The sequence below is a fragment of the Dufourea novaeangliae genome, unplaced genomic scaffold (assembly GCF_001272555.1).
Source record: "Dufourea novaeangliae isolate 0120121106 unplaced genomic scaffold, ASM127255v1 scaffold64, whole genome shotgun sequence".
Classification (NCBI taxonomy): Eukaryota; Metazoa; Arthropoda; class Insecta; order Hymenoptera; family Halictidae; genus Dufourea; species Dufourea novaeangliae.
This window is the reverse complement of record NW_015373954.1, coordinates 952570-974552: the sequence shown is the minus strand read 5'-3', so window position 1 is coordinate 974552 and position 21983 is coordinate 952570. Positions and strand designations below refer to the sequence as shown.

General features: G+C 41.6%; 1 protein-coding gene across 1 annotated transcript; it reads right to left on the bottom strand.

The window, feature by feature from the left end:
* Positions 1 to 587: 587 nt before the first annotated feature.
* LOC107186235 lies at positions 588 to 20211 on the bottom strand. The gene is made up of 3 exons (XM_015574061.1): positions 20037 to 20211; positions 3362 to 3498; positions 588 to 3056 (listed from the first exon to the last, which is right to left on the bottom strand). The coding sequence occupies exons 1-3, from the start codon at positions 20209 to 20211 to the stop codon at positions 588 to 590; spliced, it is 2781 nt and encodes a 926-aa protein (XP_015429547.1).
* Between the last annotated feature and the right edge of the window lie 1772 nt (positions 20212 to 21983).

The following is a 21983-nucleotide window of genomic DNA, read 5'->3' as shown; positions in this document are numbered from 1 at the left end:
CTTTCCTGTTAAATATTAATTTTCAAATTTAATTCTATCCACGTTCACCTTAAATATCGAGGGCAGAATGTGCTCCCGTATTCCTGGCAGGAACCTCCTCCGTTGCAACTGTCACCTGAACAGCAACGGGTTTATGGTGTCCCTGTTCTCTGTCGCTGGTACTTTTACGACCCTTGCTATTGGCTGCAGCGGTTCCCCTAGAGGGAAGGTCGATACTGGTCCTCGCGGAGTATATCGCCGTCTGGTTAATATTTCATTCCTATAATTTTGATCTCTTGGTCAGTTGTCCCTGTGCGAATATCTGCGTAGCCTAAACTTCGTCGTATACTCGACACGGAATAAGTTATTCAGTTGGATAATTGTTTGAAGCTTGTCCACATTATGGAGTTTTCATAGCACCTTTAAAGTTTCACCAAGTTTACGACCGTCACACTAAAATTCTTAATGGATGTCTTTCAGGCAACAGTTTATAGTCTTACACCAATGCACAAGATGCTTATCGTGTCCTACACTGTTCACTTAACTCTCACATAATGACGATGCATATAATTGTTTCAGTATCCAGTCCCATTCAAACAGAATCAGACTTAAATACATCCATTACCCCAGCAAGCACACCAGGGTACACTGCCACTGCTGGTGCTAGCTTTTCTCGATTTGGAAGGAGTATCTCTACTGCTGATAGAGTTTGTCCTTTCCCTTTCCGAACTCATCGCCGTGTCCTTATCTTTCGATATGTCCACGCTCCCACTCCTGGTAGTCTTCACGGAAGTCAGAGAAGGTCTTTTCTTAGTATTGAAGTACAACGATACCCTTCTCATCTGATCCTTCTTAGGAGAATCTTGGCCAGAAGAAGAAGATCTGCTCTCGTGTTTATCCTCCTGGCCTTCTGACGTGGTGGTCGTGGTTATACTTAATCTTCTGGGTCTCTTTCCGGCCACCTTTACGCCGGGGGATTCAGGAACATCTGACGACGTCACGCTGATCTGTTTCTTCAGCCTCTTTTGAGCTAACGGGGAAAGATTCTGTTCCCTGGCCAATCCGATTTTTTCCTTTCTGATCGCCTTTTTCCGACGTTGGCCAGCTGGTGTACTTGGTCCACTCTCCTCGTGCGAACACATTTGCTCGTCCTCGTGATGGGAATCTCCGTCGATCGAGGTTTGCGTCTGAACCGGCACCTTCAGTGTTAAGTTATTGTAGTACATCATCCCCCGCTGTGGATACAAGCCTCCCCTCGGAACGAAGGGCATGTTTTGGTATAAGTTCTGACTTTGAAGATAAGGGTTGGTGTTCAGTCTTCGTAGAGTGTTCAGTTCGTACGGAGTTGTCGAACCGATTAGGGTGTGTGGACTTGGCTTCTCGAAGGAGGTCACTTGAATATCGTGTTTGTTAGCCGGCGATGCCAGTTTCCCATTAAGCAATTGATTCGAAGGGATCAGAAGGCGGTTCTGATCGGGTTGGACAGGTCTGTATCTCGCGCCTAGTTGGGTTCCTTGGTGAAAAGGGGCGATGTTAGGCTGTGGCCGATAATAACAGACATTATCATCGTTTACTTGAACCGATAGAGGCCTCGTGACGTTGTTCTGGTCTTTGTAACTGCACGTTGGATCGAAGGTTCGTAGAAAGGGATTTTTGAACAGTCGATAATCCATGGAAGGTAGCTTAGGTATTTCTGGTGTGTCGGGACTGGCCGTTTGTTTGAACTGTGGCCTCTTTAGGGTGACACTTAAATGAGACCTGTACGGTTTGGAGTCGGATATGTTGTCCAAAGTGTTGTCGCTCTGAGTCATCATCTGTGGTCTGCCTTCGGTGCTGATCGAGGTAGGCTGGGATTCGCTGGGCAAATCTTGGCATGACATGGATTTCATAAGTTGATTGCCTGTATTACTTCTCTCATCAGTGATCAACAGATTTTCCGTGCTGAGGAACGTCCTCTGTTCAACCTTATTCCTGTGAATACTGTCTTCGCAGGGCACAGCTCCATTCACGCATATATCAGCCGATCCCTTTTGAAGCATCAACTGGCTTTTAGACACCACTGTAGACTCAGTTTTACCGCTACAGGAACTGCTTCCTGTTCCAAAATGGCTAACCGTTGGCGATGGTTCCTCAGATTGCTTCTTCATCTTCGACGGCAACGGAGCAAAGAAGTGCTTTGGTTTCCCCTCTGCATCTTTCGTTCTCAAGTCGCTGGGACTTTGATCCTGTAGAGGATTCAAGTTCAACAAATTAACGTCGAAGCCCCAGCCATTCTCAACGACCATTTTTTCGGGGTTAAACTGATTTTCGAAGGGTGTCGCGTTGAAGGGACTATCTGATTGCTTCAGGCCAACGTTCCTTCTCTGAATTGTTCCAGAATAGTTCGGAAATCCGGTTGCAGAGGGCGCAAACCGTTGCTGATCTTCCCGATGAATTCCTCCGAACGCTTCCAATCCTGAAGGAATAGCAACATCACCGTATTCTGTCATCTGTTTCTGAGGTATTATCAGATTGCTCTGCCAGCCTGCCGGTGGGGCATGCAGAATCTGATCGTTGACCTGGTCCAGGTTACCACCAGTTAGGGTTGGGAGCAACGGTTCGGTGTGCAATCTGGGACACGTGGTAGCTACGTCTGGCACACCTGGAGCCATCATCAGATTCAGGGTGCTCGGAAATTTAAAGGGACAGTCGGCGTAGTAACTTGGGCCACTCAGTCCGGGTGGTTCGTAAGTGCCCGGGTAAAATGGGATGTTCTCGTGCAGATGTCTTGGCTTCAGAAACGTGAAGGGACTCTTCTCGTCCTTCAGTTGCTGGCCATCTTCCGAGGACGTTTTATCCTTTTCTTTCTTTAACTCTTCCTCCTCCTCGACCACGGATAGGTCGTCGAAGTCCACGTGTAGTCTGTGCAGGCTGCTGGTCATCTTCTCTGAGGAGATTTTCTGGTTCTCCGCGTTCTCTAGCTGCTCAGCTTTGTTGAGCTCCTTGCTGGAGTCCTGAGTGGTCTTGTCCTCGTCGAACTCCTCGTCCTCCTCGAGGGAATAGTCCGACTGCAGGCCGTCATCTTCGTCGGAGCGAATCTGAAATACAGGATTCTATTGAATTTCGCTTGGGCTGATAATAATAGAAAAACACAAGTCCATGGAATTGGACTGCGTAAATATTACGATTGTTTTAAGTAACCACGAATTGATAGATACTACGATTAAATGATACAATGGTAGCAGGAACATCGGAATCGGATGTTTTCGGTATACATTCAATCGATTCACTGGGGATAAACGAATCTCGCAACAAGAAAGCTACGAAAACCCTCGACACCGAATTATCGATCACTCTTCACCCTTATTATACCCACAGTTTCCCAGAAAGTTTCTCCAACTACCTCGTATTCTTCGCTTTCTCCGCGGCTCTTCTGCCTCTTCAGGATCTCCTCGAGTTTGTCGTACTCGTCCCTGAGGCTCCATATCTCCCTACGCAGCTGCTCGTTCTCCTTGCGCAGCTTCTTGATGTCGTTCTGACCTGAAAATCGAAAGAAAACTCTATAACGATCTGCGAATAACGAACTCCCACACCTTTCACCCATACAGACACACATATGTTCTTGCCCTTCACGATGTTTTCCCCGTGGAAATCACTTAATCACGATCCCAGACCGACAACAGACGGTCTGCCCGGTGCACCTATCGAAACGATCGATCATTGGTCAAGCCTTGGCAACAATTTCTGCCCTCTAACCCCTTCGTCTTTCGTTGCGTCAAGGAACCGGGTGATAAATCACCCCGGGGCCCAGACCTTCCAATTACTTAACCGGGGAGATACGAATGAAGTTCGGAACGCGCCTAATCTCGCCGACGAAAGGCCAGTCTGGCGCGAAACAAATGAAAAATCGCGATGGCCATGGCACTATGTATGTGTGTGCGTGTGCGTGTGTGTGTACTTTCCTATCCGACACTGTTTTTGATCGATCGACCCCGTGGACACCGGAGAGATTAGAGGACCGATTAACCGGACTTCCAGTTTGCTTCCTTTGTGCGTTCCTGCCTCTTTCGCGTGATTAATGCCGTGTTCTTTCATGGCGACAGGAAAGGAAACGTGGGCTTTAAACGCGAACGCTCGAATACAATGCAGTTCAGAGATTCAGGATTTTGATTCGCTAACATTGCTACATCCGTTATACTTTCCGGTTTCTTTATTATTTCTCGAGGAAATTGATTTTGTTTATTAAAGTTATTACGATGTTAACGTAGTAGTCGTAGGGTGATTTCATTTTTATAGTCTTGTGTTGGATCTACTGTTATCGCTGTTCGAAGAATTGTTGTTTAACGATTTTCTTGAAGATTATTAGGTCGTCTAGGAATGACGATCGATGACATTTCCACTGTTAGTAGATTTATAAGGATTCTACTTGTGTATTTGGTCGTTTTATTTCTAACAGTTGATATATCTAAATCTTTTTTTGGATCTAAGGTTCTTATGATCCATGATGCATTCACTATCATTCGTAGGGTTATCGATTGTAACACTTCCAATTTACTTATATGACCGATGGCTACGATTCCCCATAATGGGATCCCATTGAACAATGGTGCAACAAAATTCCATTCCTTCTTCATCTCAGGTATCCTCTTCCGGAAATGTCACTACTAAAGTTCGAAGACCCTTTTGTCCAGTTTCCTGGGACGCTTATCGGGCCGCATGAACGCGGTGCTCTATAAGCAGTCGCGCGATAACAGGTCGGTTAATCTGCTCGGCGTGCGCGCGAGCCCTACGTGTGTAACAAGAAAAGCCATGTGGTAAATCAGGATTAAAAGTGGGAGGGCGCTCTCCTGGCCGGAAATTTAAATAAATTAAATCCTTCCGGAGGTTCATAAATTCGGATTTTCCGCGTGGACACCGACGGCTATTTGGATCGTATTAAACCTCTCTATATACCCGGCCCTCCGTTCCTGTTTCCCTTCTTTTTTCTCTCACGTGTCGAGAATACTCTACCCCCGCGGAGGAATCCACGGAATTAGCCGATATCTCGCCTGACCCGATGCTGATATTCAAAGGCGTATTACGAGCGGCTACAAATTAGGCGGATCGCTCTTTCGTCTGAACAGATGCGAATTCTTGCTACACTTTTTGTGAACGTGGTATTTTCGATGGTATTTAAACACATCATAGACGATACGATTTGTCGTAGAACTGATAGTATAACCTAGGTCGTTTTAATCATTTGAACGACAGTTGCAAACGTTTGTGGCGCTGTCGTATCGTATGGCACTATAGCAGGCGAAAAATCTGTCGTCCCAACCTTCTCTCCAACTCTATATCGTTTATCGTCTATGGGAACATTTAGCTGAAATGTTGTGGTGTAGACTACAGTAAATCTTCGATTAATGCTCGAAACCCGGGCCTACTTTGGAACAGTTATCGTAGAGGGATACTATTTCGGCACCTTACAAATTTCCTTCAAGATAAGCACTCCTCCTCTTCAAATAAATAATTCTTTCTTTTAATAAACATTGTCTTTATTTATTGGAAGTCGTGCCGCGCCCACGCAACAATATTTAGGTATCGAATTGTTTGAATGTCATTGATAAGCATCGTATCAGTCCCATCACTGACCAAAACACACACTGAAAAAACACGTTCGTTTTCAATCGTAAACAGCCTTCAAAGTACTATCTCCCCTGCTCGTTATGAGTTCTCGATATTAATTATTTCGCCAGCAAGGAGTTGCTTTCCCCGGAAGAGGTGTACATAAACAGAGACGACGTACATTAACCGGGAGAGATTGGTAGTAGGCGCGACAGAAAAAGGAGAGGAAACGTCAGTGGTGGGCGCTGCGATTTCACCCTCTTTTTTTTCCGTAGCAAGGAGCTGATCAAAGCGAACGTCGTGGCGAGCCGCATATTTGGTTTCGTCAAGTTCCCCATCGGTTGCTCGCGTTGGCCCCTTTGAAAAATGGAAATTGCTTCCGGGACGCAAACGAACCCGGCGGAGGAGACCGCCTGGCCCCTCTCCCCCGTCTTTCCTTTGAGCGGGGAAAACAAGAAATCGCGCGTGAGCCCCGGCTGATTGAACCCCGGGCGCAGAAGTTCGCGCCTGTTTGCCCGGCGAAGGTGAAAATATTTACGGGGGCACGATATTAACGAGCCTCTGGAACTCTCCCTGGTCCCTCTCCCTTCCGTCTGGCTTCTGCCTATTGGTTCTTTCCATCGCAAGGATGTGTTCAGTCGGTGAGTTTCATTTTTCGAAGTAATTTAAGTTCTCGTTCGAGCGATGAATGTTGTAGGAACGGCATGTTGGGAGTGCAACATTTTGAAAAATCTCGAAGAGGTTTATTCGATTATATTTAACAGAGTTAGCTAAACGTTTCGGAGGTTTTCAAGTACAGTGACTCAGAAATTTGTTCACATTCATAATTTGAATGTAAAAAATCACTATTATAGATCGATCATCGAGTCCATTATAGAAATTTCATCAGACTGATCAATCTTCCGTTGAAAATTGCAACCACTCTCTCATCACGTTCATGAAACATCCACCGGCAATCGCTGGTTAATTACACGGTCAATCGTAAGCTGTGCAAGCTCATAATCGAACGCGACAGGGTGATGCCAGGCCACCGGCCAAAATTAGATCACGCCAATATCCACTGGCAAATGATCACGATCGAGCTACAGGGGAACAACTCTGTCAGCGGTGGTTCGATGAAACTCGAGGAACCGATTACCATCAACGCCTGGATCGCCTTTCGTATTTATAACACTCGTTTAATCAACACGTCGTGAAGATTAACTCGCTCGACCGAGCATCGGGAACGTTCATGTTTCTGCGGGATCGATGAACGATAAATCGGGAGGATCAGACCTTAATGGCAGCGAACCATCGTAGAATTTCACCCTTTACAACACAGTGTTGCGCGTTAGCAGCTCGCACGGGGTGTGTTACGACACGTGAGGACCATTATTCGATTAATTTATTAGGCGTATCGATAAGTAGGTAATCTACTATGGTTCCACTATACTGGGAATATAGCTTAATTCAGGATACCTTTCTGATTTCCTGTTTTTGGTAAAAATTGCGGATAATGATTTGTTAAGATGGCACAGAATTTTTAATTGTTTCGAAATAAATACAAAGATTCACAAGATATAGTGGATTACTTACTGATAGAATTAATAATTTAATTCTTGAATGGAAGATAAAATATTTTATCGAGTTCTAATTAATAACTCGTAGATATATCAATTATCTAAGTGACGATTAATGAGAGTAATTTGTTATTGAATAAAATTAGTAATGGTGAAGAACGTGTAGTAGATTAATGTTGATTGTACAGTGCTTTTAATAACTGGAACAGTAATATTAAGTGAGAACCATTTTTCCAAGTTAAAAATAGTCTGAGTCTTTTAGCAGAATGACAGGGACAGGACTATCTCTCCGGGGCAACAGTTCCATGGACAGAATAACTAATGTTCCGTGTAGTCACTGGTTACTCCCAGGCCGTGTATATCATAGGGTATTTCCTGTTTCGATGCTCTCTCGAAGCCATCCAGTTTCCTGCCTCCTGGGATTCTCATCTTAGACTTTGAAATTGAGCTTTAAATTTTTATGCCCTGATAGATAAACTTGATCCAAACGACACTTCTCTGCTGGGTGAATTATTTTCCCGTGACGAATGCTGTATTGTCATTTACAGCATGTGAAATAAAATTAAAATACCAATGATATCTACGAATGTTTTTACTAAGTTTCTGATCGTTTTTTCATTTTGTTAATCTATGAAAACACGTTTCTATATACTTTTACAGTTTCTGGTCGTTAGAGCAAACTTTGGGTCCAAACTTCACTTAAACATGGTACTAATTTTGACTCTACTTTTTTTTCTATTTGTCTACCAATAGGAATATTAATATTAGGCAGGATTCGTGTGTGGGCTCGGTATTGGGTTGGTTACACCTGTGAGAAAGGGAGCTGGAACCGACAGACATAGGCGTAGCCAGCGTCGTCGAAATAAGAGATCGTTGTTTATGGTTTCGAGCAGCGGACAGGCTTCGAGGTATTCCTGCGCGCGCTGAGTTTTACGGCCACTAGACTCTGACACTAAATTATCGCCGCCGTCGCGGATATACTAGGTGTCCTGATAGAAAGGTGATTCCTTCGACGGTTCCTTAGACTTTGTGTCACTCACTTGGACATTCAGTTACGATGAAAGTTAGTTTGCCTGTCGTTTGTTTCATTTATGTTTATACAACAAAATAGAGAATTTGTATGCAAACCACATTGACAGAGTGAATTTTGGTAAAACCTGTTCCATTATCAACTGATTATGGATTCCATAAATCTGCCATTTTTATTGAAGAATCATTAGTACATATTCATTCAGTAATTGGATGTAATATTACGTCTGACGACTTCGATAAGTGAATTCGATCGAGTAAGTTAAATAAATTCCAGTTTATGTAAATTAATCCATAAAAAAAGGAATCTACATAAATATCTACAATTCACTTATTTCGTATCGTTTCATTTAATGACTGTGATATCTGACTGTCATTATCCTTCATCAAAATTTTTCTCTGATAATAAAACAAAATATCTAATTTTCTATACGTTCAAAAAGTATGTTTTATAATAATCCCAAGGACTCCGAATTTTCATGTAAAATGAAATTTTATAAAATAATTCATAAAGTGTGAATTCCTACTTCTTTCAAAATTGACAATAAAGTAATTCAGTTTATAAGAAACAATTCATAAAGACAAAAAGAAAGTTATGTCTTTGATTGCGTTCCATATGCTCTACAAACTGTAAATGCATAAATCCAAAGTCCAACGACCTGTTCAGCAGTTTCTCGATTCAAGGGACACCCTGTGCATGAGACACGTTGTATTCCCAGACACGAAGTTCCATAGAACGTTGGATGACGTCGTTCCTGTGCATGACCATGTCAAAATATCCACTTGCATGCCTTTGAATAATTACCATCGACGTTATTTTTAACCCCTGAGAAGCTGGCGTTCAGCCGACCGAGACGTTTCGTTCACGGGGAAACGTTTGTAAAGTGTCGCGACACCAAGCTCTCATTGAAACTTCAGCTCGTGTTTGCGTTGTGAAGATCAGGTAGAAGTCTCACGAAAGATGAATACTTTTTCTGTCTGTAAAGTCACGCTGTTATTTTCGCCACTGATCACCTTTAACGATTGGACATTAATAATTTGTAATATCAATTTTCCGTTGCTTGTTTAAACGTCCACGTATATATGTTGAACGCAGCGTACTCATAATTAATGGATTTTCAATCAGCCTCTTTGTGTACACTGTTTTCAAACAAGTTATGTTTTGATAGTTCCAATATTAACTGTGTGATATGCTTTCATATGTTATTTTGCAGTAAAAAATTGTAATAGTCAATTAACTCAATTAATCATTGTTATAATAAGCGCTGGTAACAATAATCCCTTTATTATACTTCATCTATTTTCTAATTGATATACTAAGCAACGGCGTGTATTGAAAACTCAATTAAATTAGCTATAACATTTTAGAATTAACCCTCCGTAGAAAAACTGGTTCGTATACGTCCAAGCCTAATTTTTCCCATTTTTTAGGCTTCCAAAAATCCTGTACCCACTAAAAATCTGTAACACTAAACACCTATAAAATGAAAAATTTTAATTCCACGTGTCCAATTGATTAATCATAAAATCAGTACGCACGCAATAAAACATTTCTCGACCAATAAAAGTTAATTCGACGTTTCAAAGGTCTAAAAAACCGTCCAGTCTTTCTATAAACTTACTCACGCTAAAAAAAATTCCAAAAGAAACCGTGTATTCCACAGTGGCAACACGAACCATGAACCCGAGTCCCGAAAAAAAAAAATTCGACTGAATTCCACCGTTTCACAGACACCCGTCGAAAAACGCGGAGGTATCAAAGGCAGGTCGTTAAAATGCTGTTTCGAATGCAACGCCGGGAACACCCCCTGTTTCGTTTGTCCATCTTCGGATCGCGAGTGTGAAGCGATACCCCCTCCCTCCGAATCCTCCCCCGACCATGGCCAGAGACAACGTTTTCCATCGTCGAGTGGCCGCTGCTTTCGGTGTTTTCCCGGTCGGTTGGTCTCGAATCCGTTAGTAAAAGCTCTTCGGGGGCTGTTTTCACGGTTGACGCGAGCCTAGTGCGCGCACGCTGGATCCGGCGGGAATTCAAAAGACTGGTAAAAGGGTCACGTTGCACCGGGCGCGTTTCGAAACGTTGCTTCTTCGTCGGGTAGGCGCATCATCGGCGAGTTTAGGTTTCCAAAGGCCCACAGAGCCCCCCCCCCCAACACCCTGGGTTCTCGAGAAAAACGCGACCCGTGAAAATAGAACACGATGGTTCCTCGACGGCAATTTTTTTCCCCTCTTTTTGTCTCCACCGTTTCCCTCCCCTTCTGACGTTCGCGAACAGGGCGTCGAATTAACAACGTGGTCTTCGAGGCCGACGGGGATATTCTTGCACGCGGTTTTCTATTTGGGAAAATTGCGCGCGACCGAAGTGCATGTATTTTTGCGGATGACGTTCCGGTACGAGGATTTACCTACTTTCCAGCGGTGGAAATTTTGTCGCGAAACTGTCGAGCGCCCTTTTTTGGGATGTTCGTTGGTTGGATGGTAATTCTAGTTGGGTGAAACCACAGACTTCTATCGTATACAGGGTGTTCGCGATAATTTGTACCATCGTTTTTTTCGTAAACGGTCAACATTAGAAAATAACCGAAGAAGAGGAAGTTGTAGTATATTTTACGTATTTTAGTACTTCGTAGTTCGTAGTCTTATTAGTAAATACAATATTACGAAATGTTGAATTTATTTCTTTTATTTCTGGCCTTGTATGAAAAAATTACGATTTTCGGTTTCTGAACAATTTGCGGGGTGTACTTAAATTCTGCTAAGAAACACGTAACACCTCGACAATTCTCTCACTCGTAACGCGATGACTAATCGCGTTAGGAGAAAAACCCATTCCCATTGTCGCTAAAATTAGTCACCGGGTTGCAATATTATAGCGTTTCCCCGCTCTTGGCAAGATTACAATCGCGCTTCTACACGGGGACTACAAAGACCTTCAATTTACTAGTTCAGGCTCCGCGACGTTCCTCTGGAACAATTAACGAAACCTAATCAGCTACTTCGAAACGCATTGCAAGGGGTGCCTGCGAGTCTGAATGATGAACTTTTGAAGGAAGAAGTTGTGGAAATTATTCTAATAACTCCAGTTGATCGTATTCTCGAAAACTTTGTGATCTTTTAGTACGAGATCATTTGTATTTTATTAATGGAATGTGTTATTAAATTATTATCTTGGAAATATTGTTATTAACTTGAAGCTGGAACGAATTCAGAATTTCGAGTATAATTGTTCAAGGGACATTGAGTGTCAAAATTTATTGAGCTTTAGGTGCTTTTGAACGCGCCTGACCATGGCTAGTTTATTCTACTTGGAATATACGACGGTGAATGGTGCAGTGTTCTCCACAGATTTTATTGTAGTTATAAAGTTTCTTCCCATTGAATGATCGTGAGAAACTAATGCATGATGTCATGACGATAATAATAATGTTTGTATAAATTAATGCAAGTAAAAATGATCGGTAACTGCAGATGTATAAGTCTTGAAAACAAAAAACAATATAGAAAGGATGTTTCCACGAACGTTATAACACTTGGACAGTATTCCCATGGCGATTGTTTAAATATTTTACGTAAGTAAACAGTATGGTATCGAAGAAATAGTTTTCCAATATGAAATTATTACGTATACCAATAAATGATTATTTCTAGACGAGATCAGTATTTTATTCGTCCTAAGTCAAGGATCCATATCGTTGAATTCCTTTTCATAATGAGTTTCCAAGAGCCTACAAGATTCTTACCGAGTGAAATGTCGGTAATATATTTTATATTGAACATATATCACCTTATAATTATAAAATACAGTTCATGACTTGATTGTACACGTAGTAAATTAGGTCATAGCAAAGCTGAAAGAATTTATTTGAATTAAGATACGAATTCTTGGATTAGTCACGATTTCAAAATAGTGTTAGAAATATTTTGTTTTCAAAATTTTACCCTGAATACCCGAAATTCGAGTTTCCCGCGCATACGCGCGTTTGTTTACTCACTGTCCTGCATCCGTCGCGTTTGAATCACTCGCGAGTTTTCCCGCGGATCGACGTTAGGATCTATCGATTGGTCCGACAGGGATCTCTCCCGTCGATCAGAGACACAGACCCCTTCCAGCGCTTGTCGAGGCTTCTTCTTCAGGAGTGGCGGTTCATTGTCGCGATGTCAAACCGCGTTTCTGGCGATTCCCGGCGTCGGATCGCTTTTCCCGACGTATTCTAATTTTGCTAGTACAGTCACGTGCCTTCGAAATACGACTGCATGTGCAGCGGGACGGCCGCGTGCATCGCTCGGGAGTGCACCGTTGCGCGTCCTACACACCCGTCCTCGTCAGAGTAAGTGTTAGTTTAACGCGAATGATTTGTCGTATTTGTAGAAACAGCTGAGATTCTACGAAATTATTTCAAAGAAATGTATATTAGTCAAAGTGGACATGAGTGAATTCTGCACAACTCTTTTAACACTAGAACTACCAACGATAAACGCATATCTTTTTCGATCGGTCGATAAATATGGCAAACTTTTGAAAATTTACTAATTTATAAATTAACTAATTCCTTTAATGTCATGTCGCAATAAAAGTTACAAAAGATCTGAGAAAATGTATTGTTATAACATTTTAATCGTCGTAGATTTATACGAAGTCATTTAAAAAAAAAATGTAAATTAGTCGAAATAGTCATCGGGGAATTCTGTACAGTTTTTTTTAATAACGTCTTGAAGTTAAGATTCATAATTAAAATACAAATACAGTAAGAAAGAAGTTGAGTGGAACTTTGAATCCTTGAAGACTATAAATTTTAAGTAATTGGACAAGAATCTGAAAACTTGAATTAAATCGTTGATCTTGTTAACCTCGATCTATTTTATATACTTCATTCGTGTTTCATTTATGTCAGTTGTATTTATTCATAAATAATGACTTCAATTACAGCTTATTATTTTAGACGTAAAGCAGAAGTTGTTTATGAGTTCGCCTTCATAATCGTCAATTACAAGTTTAGTCAAAGTTCTTTCCTGCGAATCTTTGTACAGCTTTCACTTCAAATTAGAATCAATTTTACTTTAGAACCCGGTGATTTTCATGCAGCCTGGGTGGGAAGTTACCTTTCGCCACTTTCCTTTAACGATTTCCAACCAAGTTAATTGCAGTTGATAATTACGTCCCGATATTATTACATCGTCACTCGCTCAAAGAATCCTCCAATATTTCGTCGGTCAGGTTATCCTTGATAGTTTTCTAGTTATTGCAGCATCTATTAAACGCGCAGAAGTTTAATTAAAACAGCGTAATTACTGTTTGATGGAATATTTTCATTTTTAAACGATAGTCTGGATCATTCGTCATTTAGTATTTTATTATTTCCATGAAAATATAAAAATATAGATAGTTAAGCACCAATCGAGTGCCTTGCCACTAAATTTTTGAAAAAATTTAAAATGTGGATCTAATCAAATTGGCCAATATTTAAACAAATATAAGGAAGAACTAGCTCGAAATATCCCCTCAAATATCCCTAAGTTAAAATGAACACATTCTGTTATTAACAAGTTGCGAATGTTTATACAAATATAGATGTTTCCAAAGACTGGAGTCGAATTGAAATGATTCTGCCTTATCAAGGTTCCTCTGCGGTTAAACAGAAAATAAAAAGCTCAGTACACTTTATTAAAAATTTCGCCCTATTGACTTTCAGAGAATTCTGTATAAATGCAGAAAATCCACAGTCTAGTAACAGACCGGTGTACGAATGAAAAATCAGAGAAACTGTGCGAAAAGCGAAGGTACAGGCTATACGCTGTTACGAACCAACCATAGAAAATATTCGCCCGAGAATTTTAATATCGCGAAATAAACGATAATTTCACCGTGAATCCTTATCCATGGGCCTGGTCGACACGCTTCTTATTTCTCTCCTCAGGAAATTTGCCTCCCACCCCTTCCATGTTACGATCGAATGATATCTCCTTCGTCGCGAAAAGAAACGAAAAGCTTTCGCAGATTCTATCAACGAGAATCATATCCACCTGTGCCCCGTGGTCATTATCGTGTCTTCGTTCCTCTCTTTTTTCGCCTCGCGATCTCGTCGAGGCTCGAGCCGGAGCGCGAGGCAAGAGAATATTAAAAACTTTTTCCATAAAGCGTCTTCGCGGGCCGAGCACTGTTAGGCCGAGCATGAAAGCCGGTTTCTTGCAGTTTCAAGCGTATCCCCGGCAGTTTTGCGGAATTAGTTCAGATGGTTTCGCGTTCTCCTGTTCCCTTTTCTATTCTGTGGATCGCCGCGGGGAAAACGAGCGCCGAGGGATCTTTTCTTACGTCTGTATTTTGCACACTAACCCTTTTCGGTAACTACTACAAAAACATAGCTTTACGAATTCCTATTAACCGGTATACATCAACGCAATGTAACATACGAGAATATTGATCGAGGTTCATTAAATCATTAGAATTTGGAATGTCCTAACTTTGGACCATAAAGGGTTGACCATATGGGTTGAATCCGTCAACCGTTTACTACTGAAACGTACTCCCTTTACCATCCTTCCTGCTTTGACCCCTTTCTCTTCTCTGCATGATGACCACCCCCGAGTCGTCTGTCCATCTCTCCGCTCGAAAATCGCGGTCGTGTTATCCCCGAACGCTCGGCCGGTCAGCGAGTTATAATTCTGGCCCCGTGACGGCGGCGAGCACTCGCGATCTAGGACGAGAAGACACACTGGCCGGCCGTAGTCATTCCGGCGGAGAGTCATCAGATAATCCTGGGCAACGGTTCGTCAACAAATAAACGCGCACCTGAACGTCATCGCGACGCCCGATTACCGAGAATCGTCGCCGGCGATGGAAACGCGGCCGTCCCGGTTTGATGGATCGCCGTGCAACGTGCAACCCATTCATTTCCACCGACGTCGAAACACAGAGCCACTTTGTTGGCTCTATGTCCTTGATCCAGATCCCCCAAGCAGTTTGCTACCCAGTGTGTTCGACATGTGCTGGGAAACTTCGTTTTCCTTTCGTCCACTCCTCCCGAGGGCGACTTTGAATTCGGAACATCTTCTCGGGGGACGATATTGGTCGATCCAACGGACTCTTTGACGTTCGCAGAAGTCCTTTGAGCTTGAAATGTCCCAGTTTTCTGACGGTTCTCGCTTTGAAATGCGGCGATCCTCTAGACTCCACGGCTTCGAGTATTTGGGTCCCAGATGTGAACATGTAATCTGGGTGGTCCTGGTTGGCAATTTTATGAATCTTCAGGTTAGAGTTCCCTCACGTTTTTCGATATTTCAACGATTATTTGCATTCTTTTTCGAAAAATTTCGTGATTGTAGGTTTGACCTGAGAGCCCAGTGTTCTTGATCTATTCTTTACGAAATCGTTGACTGATCCAATTTTTAAGGGCTACTCAGAGATTCTTTAGTCGAGTTTCGAAATATTCTCATCGGTAATTGAAATTGTTCAACTAGATCCTTCGAATTCCAGTTTTCCAGTATCTTTCCAATTACTGAATCTTGTCAGTCTGTCCACCCCTAGCACAAAGGAACTGAACAGCAAGTTAAACATTCACCTTCATGTACAGACACTATACTTTCGCCACGAAGATCAGGTATTAACACTAACAAAGTCTTCTTTCAACTTTCACTTGTGTCAGCTAATCTCTATCATTATTACCACTTGACACAAATCGATTCAATCCTCAGTGGAATTTGTCAACAACACCCACATCCTTTTACACGTAACACGCTCGATCGAGATTCTCGAATCGATTGCTTGGAACTGTCGTTTCGCGATCCACCGGTGAATTACGGGCATCGTGACGTCGCGAAGCGTCCCACACGCACGAAAAACGAAGAGTTTCCGGTGAAAGACCGCGGCATTGCTGGTCGTTTTGAGCCGCCAGAGAAAACTAGTCCGCGGACGTTACATCGTTCGATGCCTGACGGCAGCCCACACTCCATTGGAGCCGGCGCGGCTTCTTTCTCGCTCGCGCCCGCGACTATTTAAATCTTTTGTAGTGGCTTGCTGGCCCGTCGAGCCAGCTTCGAGGAAGATTCTTTCGTCACACGTGGACCAGAAATGTTGGAGGTGCCTGAGATTCTTGGTCTGGCCCGTCACGGGAGTCTCTTGGAATCTGGGGGGGTGGGGGAGGGGTGGCTGTGTAGGTTTCCCCCTTGGTTTTAGTACTAATTAGGAACCGAACGAAGCTGTCGAAATCGTGAACGTTGAGGATTGGTCGAGCTTTAATTTTTAGATTGCGAAAAGGGTAATTGTCTACTGGTATTCTGGATTTTAGTACTAATTAGGGATCGATGGAAAGTGCTATTTCGTGAACATTGTGTTTTAATTTTTACGTCATGTAGAGGATAGTTGTATAGAGGTGTTGTTGATTTTAGTACCAGTCAGGAATTAAACGAAACGATTAACTTGTGAATTTGGGGAGTTTTAATTTTCAGATCGTGTATAGGTCGGTTATTCGCTAATTCATGAATGCTGACTTTAGTCTACTGGTTTAGTCTAATGGTCTAGTTTAACTAAGGTATTCGAATGTAAAAAGGACATTTTTCATTGATTCGAATATTTGCGTTTAGAGCCTACTAATAGTAGCACTTATCTCTTAGTTGTCGAGTATTTTAAAAACGCCTTAAAATAATCTGTGACGCAAACGGCGTCTGGCTTTCGCCAAGAAAACAGACCCCTTGAAGTTACGTCGTTGATATAAGTGTAGATGGGATTGAATTGGTCCGAGTTATTCATAAAAACTGTGCCGAATACCTAAATACATACGTATATACTTCGAATAGACGAGATGCTACGTAATTTATAGTAAGAATAAGGAACCTTATTCAGTTAGGCTAATATTAAATGCTAGATTTTAAAAAAAAAAAAAAAAAAAAAGAATTGATTCATTGTAATGTTGAAACGCTATTTTAGCTGGATCAGAGTTTAACAAAAGGATAATATCCAGTGAAGTGTAACTTGTTCAGTTATCAAAATTTAAAAATTCTTCCCTCCGACAGCCATTGTCAGTTTCGAGTACGAATATTTAAAATAATTCATAATTTTAATTAATTTTTCGCAAATACCGGTAAAAGACGTTCGACTGCACAGTTAGTGGAACCGGAAATTCACGTTTTATTCCAACGTTCGCGCACTTTTTTCCTTCAGACGGTCATTTAATATGTCAGTGCGCCCCTGCCACGTCTGTCAAAAGCTCGAGGAAAAAAGCTCCGGCTCATGGCCAACGAAATATTGTTGTTTTTGCCACTGTTTCTCTGGAGCTGATTTAATTACTCGGCTATCTGCACGTGTGGAAGGTCTGGGAATGAATTCCGAGAGAAAATTGCAGCTCATTCTGGTGGTTGGTAAATGTAGAAAAGGTACAATATTTCGAAAATTCAAAGAACTTTTGTAACATATAATATAAGGTGCATCAGTAAACAATTCACTACATTTTGCCAAATTTTATGTTCATTTTTCCGAATATCGAAAAGCCTGTGCCACACAAGTGATATATTGCATCTTTGGTCTCGATCATTTTCCGTCACTTTTACAAAAAATGAAGTTGGAATATTATCTAAATTCAAATTGTACTACAATTGTATTCAAACAGAACGATTCATCAATGACTTATCGACAATTCTACCAAACTATGTAGTAAAACTTTTCAAATTTTCACTACTTCAGTGAACGAGATAGAACACTATCGCAATACGGAAATTTCAAATTACTATTCATCGAATTTTCGTTATTCCCGGTGCAATTTATTAAATTCCCTGCAATTTGAATCACAGTTCCTCGTGAACTTACGTACAATTTTCGAAGGGAAATCTAAAAAAAAATTCTTTTTCATCTTTCGTTGTAAGTCTGAAATCTCTGTGGCGAAGTTTGTAAATAATTTCACACGGTGCAAGTTTCCGCGCGGAGTTTCTTCTGTTTGTTATCGCCGTAGTACATGAAGTCTGTGATCGACGAACGACCAGTATTACGCCGTGAATGATCCCAGTGGGTTTGCTTTGAACTCGATCTCTCCTATCGGAATATATCGGGGGCCTCGGGACGCTTTAATAAATCTTGGGCAACGTCAACATTTCATCCCAGGGCCGTCGAAATTGTTTTGACTTTCGAGAACCACATTTCCGCGGTGGCTATAGGGGAAGACGGATCGCTCGTGTACGAAGAGCGTATACCGTATCGCGACGACATCTGGGTTTCTAGAGCTTCGAACGGACAACCAAGATCCGTGGGGGAGCAATGGCTGCCAAAACAAAGCTTTTCTTGGCTCGGTGGGTAAACAAATTTCGAGGGAATCGCCGGCTTTTCACGTTTCTTCGCCACTACGATAATATTCCATCGCGGTATACACTCCGCCATGATTGCGTCATTACCCTCCCCTTTCTTCGCCGTTAACCACCTCTTATCCCCGTTTTCTTGGCATTTTATAATACAGCGATCCTTCGTTCGCATAAAAATAAAAATCACAGAGTGGCGTGAAAATGTTAATACAGGAAATTGGATTCAGAAAAAGAAAACGAAACCGTTGGCACGAAAGTCATAATTTTTTAGTGACAATGGAAAAATCATTCTCAGAACATAGATTTTTCTTTGTATTTAATAGTATTGTCCATCTCATCTCAATCACCTTCTTGTACGTTTGTTCCTTATATTGGAATTTCAACGTATTGTTTAGAAATGTTCCTGGCAACGAATTATCTTCAATTTTTCTTACTATTCTTTGATTATTCTTTTTATTCTAATTATTCAGTCTAGTATCTTCTAGATCAACATATTATTCCTTTTTCGTATTAAAAATATTTTCTCTTTAAAATTTCTAAAGTTTATACTAATTAACTGATTACTAATTCCTAAATCTGTGAAAAATCTTGTCAACTTATCCATAAAAGTCTAGGTCTGTAGTCAATCATCACTCCCAACACTTACCATCCTCAGAGACCTCGAATCATTTGTCCAGAAGAGCAATCAATTCCATCAGAACATTAATCTCTCCACTTTCCGCGTTCCTCTTCATTTCCGTTCCCTCGATAACCGACACGAAACGCGCGTTTCACTTTCAAGCGATCATTCAACCAGAAACTTCCTCGAAACACACAGGTTATCAGAATAAAGAAGAGAAAACAAATAGTCTCTCTGTGTTTCTCTCTCGTACCTAAAGGTACCGCACAAATATCATCGTTCCCCACAAATATTACGTTTCGCGAAGCATGGGGGACTGTTTAGAGCGATAATTTATTGCGAATTGTCCGTTTAAAGCGGTCGCTAAATTCCCGTTCGAACGCTCTCGAACGGCTGGAACCGCCGGCACGTCGGCCGGGCAAGCTTGGCGCGTTTGGCCAAGTTTCGAAAATAGTTCGCAGCGTATTCGACGCACGGTTCTAGTGTACGACGGCGTCTATTTGTGGATGGACGAAGAACCAGGCCTGCCATACTCCCGCCTTCAAAATTACTAGTCACTGTTCACATGTATTTCTACGAAATCGCAATAGAATCGTCCGTTAGAAAGGAAATTTCCATAAACGTTCATAACTTGTTGCACTTACGATAAATCTAATGAATACTTATCTATTATTGCCGTAGTATCGAGTTCAACTTCCCAAAGTTTTGTTTAGCTTCGAAACACTCCGTTTGCAAGAGGTTAAACTTCAGTAAGCTCATTATTTTACTACGCTTGTTTTTCAGATTTTATATTTCAGTAAGCTTACTATTTTACTACACTACTTTTTTAGATTTTTTTTTCAGACTTTTCTAGATTTTTGTCAGATCTTTTTCACATTTTTTCAGAATTCTTCTGGGTTCGGTGATGTTAAAAATGCATAAGCATTCACAGTCTAGCTATCGCTGGTGTTACACGAATAAAAGTTCTTCCAAAGTTTCTGTCTTACCTTGTTCTACCTCAGCGTTGATATGAATGGTCCTCAGCCTCAGTTCTTCGTTCTCGTAGATCATCCCTCTGGAGGACTTCCGGTCGAGTTTTCTGTTCGGTTTCACGCTGACATCCCTGCGCCTGGTCCTCAGCATCGCGGTCCCACCGACACTCACCCCAGTACCCGCCATCATCTTTTTATCCTCGTTTTATATCAACAACACTGAATAAAAATTCCACTTCAACTAAACGTATCGAATACACCTGTCGATATACAGAAGTCTGTGGCATCGTTCTCCACGTTCAATTGCAAGTTTTTTCGTTGGTAAGATACGAACAGAATAAGAACGAAGTTTTCAGCGTGAAGAAAATAGGGTGTCTCTTCTATGGCGACGTTGGAAGTGTCGTCTTCACTTTGATGTTCATACCGTCAGCCGTCTGGTATTTTTACGGTTAGCCGTAAGCTCTTTGATGGGGGTTCTCGTATCCATTTAATGGCCACAAATACGTTAAATTGTATTGCGCCATTAGGAGTGAACGTTAAACTGTTTTGGTGAGTGGAATAATGTGTACGAATAACACTTAATATTTAGGTGAAACTTGGCTTTACGGTGTCTGGGTAGTATCCTTCAAAGTGACTTTCCATTAGTCTGTACCTTTTGACTACTTGTAGTTACATATTTATTGGATCACTACTTCCTAATTTTTCTGAAGATCTCCAAGATTTCTTTGATCTTCTCTCATTTTCAATTCTCTTCTGGATTTATTCGTGTCCTTTTTTTATTATCATCTCATTCACCGTATTTTACACGTCTTTCAAATGCATGGACCCCTTATAAAATACTTACAGATTCTCAAGCACGCTTTTTAAGATATTCTGAGTTTTTCTGTGTTTCTTATTCTTCTTCTATTATGCCCCGTTTTATAAATTACCCTTTTTATTCTTTAGAATTCTCTGAAACTAAAAATCCCCTTCTACAGAATAATTGTTAATATTGATAATTGTGATGTTCCTAGGGTGTTCTGTCTCCTCTTGCCTCACACTACTGTCAGATTTCTTCTTTCTCTAACATATTTTTTTGTATTTCTCAGGATCATAACCTTTCTTACACATCTATTTAGTACTCCCTTTAACCCATAATTTCTTCTTTCCCTTAAACAGGCCTTCAGTTTTTTTTTCCTGTAGATATCCTCTCAAATATTTCCAGTTCCTCGGACTCTCCAACCGCTTCAGGTATTTTCTTCTTCCACAGATTTCCAGCTTCTTTAAATCGTCTTCAAATCCTTTCCCTTCAATTTCCTAATTTAATTTTTCTTACCGTGGCCTCTACCCTCAACGCAGCTTGTTCCAATCTTATCTCAGATCATCCCCCGAAACTTCTCTAAAATTTATCTAAACTTTCCCTCAGGTATCTACCTTTCTTCGAAATTTTTCTTCCGAACACCCCTTTACAAACTTCCCACTAGGAACTTTCTTCGCCAAGCTTTTCCCTCTCAGTTCTCTCTCATCCTCTAATCTCTCCTCCCTTTAAAATCCTCCGGTCCTGTTGTTCCTTTTCTCCTCAATAAGACTCTCTAAAAAAATCCACGAAAGATCAAAGATGCTGCGATATCATCCGACATATATTTCGAATTTCCGATATTTCGAGTCGTTTCACGTCCTCCAATCAGCGCCACCGGAAGAATTCTCGTGGGTGGTCGTTCGTTCGTCAAGCGCGGGCAATTCGCGTCCCCATTACTCACTGTTTATCAGGCGTTCTTTTTTGTTCGCCCCCTTCCCTGTATTTCTTTCAATTTATTCGCGGGTCCACGGGAATTTATCCAAGCGATCTTCTATTCCCTCCCCCCCCCCCCCCCCCACCGGCGACTCTCTCTTCCGGCATCCGTTTCGCCCTTCGACGCGCCCGAGGATTTATTCGCGCCGCTGATCCGAATTTATCGTCGTCCGAATCTCTCGCCTCCTTGT

Excerpts from the sequence above, each read along its gene's own strand:
- LOC107186235 (XM_015574061.1), bottom strand. The coding sequence starts at position 20,211 with ATGATGGCGGGTACTGGGGTGAGTGTCGGTGGGACCGCGATGCTGAGG. Across the intron at positions 3,499-20,036 it reads CAACGCTGAGGTAGAACAAG|GTCAGAACGACATCAAGAAG; the intron begins GTAAGACAGAAA and ends TTCGATTTTCAG. Across the intron at positions 3,057-3,361 it reads GAGAAAGCGAAGAATACGAG|ATTCGCTCCGACGAAGATGA; the intron begins GTAGTTGGAGAA and ends CCTGTATTTCAG.